General features: G+C 46.5%; 1 protein-coding gene across 1 annotated transcript in view; it reads left to right on the plus strand.

Annotated features, from left to right (window-relative positions):
• The first annotated feature begins 117 nt into the window (after positions 1-117).
• The window catches only part of SAMD9L (sterile alpha motif domain containing 9-like), a 6,031-nt gene continuing 1,770 nt past the window's right edge, over positions 118-4,378 (plus strand). The window contains exons 1-2 of the mRNA XM_010140711.1: positions 118-235; positions 1,390-4,378. Coding sequence (XP_010139013.1) covers positions 118-235; positions 1,390-4,378 — 3,107 coding nt within the window. The remainder of the gene's footprint in view (positions 236-1,389) is intronic.

The raw sequence follows: 4,378 nt of genomic DNA on the forward strand, positions 1-4,378 counted from the left end.
GGGCCCCGCAGCCGCCGGTTACGCTGGCTGCACTGCTGCGCGCGCCCTTCACACCCGCTCAGCAGTTCCGTGCGCTGCTGCCGTACTGTGAGCTGCAGGGATGGAGCTGGCTGGGCTATGGGCACCTGCTGCACCCACCCAGAGCACAGCCGGCACACCACAGAACCAGCACTGGCGTGGGGCAGCAGCACCGCGGGCCAGGCCCGGCTGTTAAAAGCTACCTTGGACCTAAAAGGTGGGGAGGAGGTTGGGAAAACAGGACACAAAATCAGCTTTAAGACAGAGAGTTAACTGCAAATCTGAACACAGCTACGTTTTATTCCCCCTCCAGGGATTCGTTTGTTAACAGGACTTCACCCATCAACAGCCATGGGTACGTGCTGCTTTCAGAAAACGTGTACTTTAATTTGCTTTTAATACGTGCATTTTAAGGGCTCATCTCTAGAGGGGAACTAATCGGTCGGCTCAACATCATCTTACAGTTTGTATCGATGCAATCTTCATTTAGCAGAAAATGAAGATACTCAAGTGGGTGAAAGGTCTACCCAAACCTCTCCGGTTAAGAGAATTCAGCCCCGTCAGCTCCAGTAACCTGACCCCGTCTTCCCCTTTAAAGCACATTTTGGGTCATTTCCATGACTCCCTCTAGGATCGCTTGCTACCCCGCTACAGTGATCCTGCCGCGCGCCTCTGAGCAGCAACTCCCTCCACGGACCTGCCTGGTCTTGGCTCGGCTCTGCTCTCCTGCCTCGCTGCCTGCTGCTTTTCCCTGCTTTCTGTCCCTGCAGCCTCGGTAAGCCGCCGTCGCAGTGGAAACTGCATGCCCCGGAGCTAAATTCCTTTGCCACTTGGGAACTGCCAGTGGCTTTCGCCGCCAACGCTTCTGCTCCAATCCACAATAGACTGGTAAAATCGTGTTGGTTTAGGTCTCCCCACGTGATGCCCCGGCTTTGTACTTGCCGCGGTTCCCTTTTCCTCTGCCACATGGCCATCGCCATCTTTGTACTGCAGCAGTTTTACTTCCCGCCCTGCGGTTTTAACCCTCGCTTTTCCATTTCCTACAAAACCCTCACTATCTTACTGGTCTTCTTTTTGTATGTAATATTTTGCTGTTTGTTGTGTTATTGAAGGTTGTTTCAGTTTTCCAAAAAAGCATATTAGAGGTCTCATGAATTCCTTTCTCCCTTCCCCTATTTCTGCTGGAATAGGGGAAGGTAGTATCATTACCGGACCGTGGCTCGACCTCGGCCAAACCAGTGACATTCAGACAGTCTGTCACCGTGACTGCTAGAAAGAAAACAATCTTGCATTCCATGGGGGCCGGTTTTGCAAGAATTATAAAGCCTTGACACGTTTTTTGTTTGTATTAATACGTATTTTAACTTCTAGATCGCATTACAACATTACCTGTGAGAGAATGGGATGAGACCCATGTCCAGTGCTGGCTAGAATCTATTGGAATCAAGAAAGAGTACGTAGAGAAACTGCGTGCGGAAGAAGTGACAGGTCCAGTGCTAATGGAACTGGATGACACTTTCCTCAAAGGCATAGGAATGAAGAGAGGCCAAATCCACATGTTAATCCGCAAGAGAAACGAACTTCGGCAGCAGGAAACCACAGAGCGGGCCAAGCATTCCACCAGCAAAGCGGCTGACACACCTGACGCGCAAAGGGATCCAGCAACGCCCAGAAACGCCTCTGCTCAAAAGACTTCAGGTAGAGACAGCAGCGGTCCAGCAGATAAAACCAAAGGCAACACAGCTTCTGAGCCTGGCAAGACGCAAAGGAGAAGTAACTCCCAACTTGAAAGTACAGATGAAGTTCTAGAGCTCAGCAACTGCCGACCATTTAAAAGCCAGAATACCGATTTCAAGTATGTGAAAGACAGAGTTCTGGCTCCAGAATCAGGAGTCAGTGATTTAATCACTCCTTGCCATGAATACAAATCCTTTGCCACTGCTGCAGAACTGAGCAGAAATCAGCTGCAATCAAAATTTGCCTGCGAAGTGATACGATTCGCTTCAGCCTGCATGAACATTCGAACAAACGGCACCATACACTTTGGTATCATGGACAGCATCGCGGACAAGGGCTGGAAACACGGACAGATCACTGGCATAAACGTCAAAGAGCGAGAACACTATGTTGATGCATTAGATTATATAGAAAAGTGTTTTTGTGAAAGCGTACGAGAAATTGCAAGGAAATGTATTCACCCACCTGTTTTTGTTGAAGTGATTGCAAAAGACTCTCAGGAACAAAGATTTGTGGTGGAGGTTGACATCGAGCCAACATCCGCTTTGGTAAAGAAGAGCCTTTTCGAAGTGGTTTTGCCGAAATACGATGAAGTCAAACGGAAGGTGATCCTGACGAAAGAACAGGAACTCTACCAGCGACTCGGAGCAAAGTCTGAACCTGTAAAGCGCAATGACCTGGCTGCTTTTATTCAGGGTTTACCAGATAGAGATGCTCAGAGAGAGAAAGCTGAGCTCTCTGGCACAGGAGGACATACAGAAACACCTCAAAATTTAGGGAGAAAGTTATCCGTTCTTCTGAATGACGGCAGAAACTACATGGACGACTCCCTACGGTACATCCTCGTCACAAACAGATGCGAAAAGGATGATCTGAACTCTATCAACTTTCTGATGCACTTGAACATTTTCTGTGCCTTTGACTTTGACGAAGACTCTAACGTGTCTGGGCTGTACAGCAAGTACAAAGAACACCATGCGACCAGGTGTTATTTTTTACAGGACTTTTCCAATGAAAGTAAGACCGGCAACCCGCCTGCTCAGAAACATTCGTGCCTCTTTGATCAGACCAGCTGGATATTCTGCAATGGGCGCAGTGACTTCCTCGGGGATGAAAAACCTTGTGATGAAAACACATGGATTAGAACGAAAAAAAAATACCTGAAGAAAGCAATTACTCTTATCTGTGACGAAATCCTGCCGAAGGGCTCATTCATTGTGCTCTTCCTATTGCTATCGCCAGTGCAGAAACCACTTGTGGACGCTTTTCAGGAATTCTACACAGAGATGAACGGCACCGAGTACATCATTTGCATTGCAGAGTCCCGAGAAAACTACGAGAAGTGGGCTCAGCTAGCACAGGTGTCCTGCAGCATCAAGACACTGGAGCAATGCAGTGTTGTGGGCATGAGACTCAGTCACGTAGATGCCACCATTCAAACGATGCTGCCTTCTACAGCACAACCCAGACATCTCCCTGTTTCTACCCGAGGACTGTGTACACTTCCCTCGCTGGAAGAAGAGAAAATGTTTTCCCTAGAAATCCTTTGTGTTGACCAATGTGATGATATCAAATTAGACCTTTTGTCTGAAAAAGAAATACAAGAAATAGAACAAAATTTTTACCGAGGGAGAAAAATCATCTGGGAAAACTTCTGGCTCGCCGATAAAAGGTACTGTGGGGAAATCATTGAACGCGAAGCATGCACAGTTGCCAACAAACTCCTGGACGACATTAGAAAAGGAAGCAGCCGCAACTATTCTGTGGCTAAACTAAAGATATTTCACCATCCGGGAAGCGGCGGAAGCACAATAGCACGGCAAGTTCTATGGAAAAGAAGAAAAGACTTAAGATGTGCTGTGATCAAAACCTCATATTCACCTGCAACTGTTTGTGAGCATGTGCTCGCGTTTAGAGATTATGAAGAAAAAGAAAACAGCCATTGTCTTCCTCTGCTCCTTCTGATCGAGGATTATGATGAAGACTATTTAGAAGAACTAACGAATGAGTTAATGGATGCTGTAGCAACTAGAAAAATTAATTCCCCCAGACCTTACTTCATCTTCCTGTGCTGTAAACGATCCAATGACCCAGAAAGGCTTTGCAAGCTTTCTCCACTAGACACTGTTGCTGTCACTCACAAGCTCACGGACTCAGAGAAAAGCCTGTTCAAAACTAAACTTGAAAAACTGAAGCAGAAAGATATTAAGCCAGAATTCATCCTAACCTTTGTCCTGATGTGCGAGGAGTTCAATGAAACGTACGTGAGAGACTTTGTAGAGCACATACTGCAAGGCATAGACCGTTCTTCTCGTGATACGTGCTTGATGCGTTATGTGGCTTTGCTTAATTTCTACGTACCTAATTCTTACGTTTCATTGTCACACTGTGAGGCTTTTCTGGGACTGGGGGTATATACAGAAAGGAAATCAAGAGCATATGATTTCAAAAATCACTTGAGTGAACAAGCACGAATGATTTTCATTGAGCTAAGGGACAGTACCACCTATATTTCATCTGTTCAGATAATACACTGTCTGGTTGCAAGAGAAATTCTGCATCAGCTTTCAGGGAATGAACCTCAAAGTCAACTTGCAATGACACTTCTTAAGGAAAAGACGCT

The sequence above is a fragment of the Buceros rhinoceros genome, unplaced genomic scaffold (genome assembly GCF_000710305.1).
Source record: "Buceros rhinoceros silvestris isolate BGI_N320 unplaced genomic scaffold, ASM71030v1 scaffold19777, whole genome shotgun sequence".
Lineage (NCBI taxonomy): Eukaryota > Metazoa > Chordata > Aves > Bucerotiformes > Bucerotidae > Buceros > Buceros rhinoceros.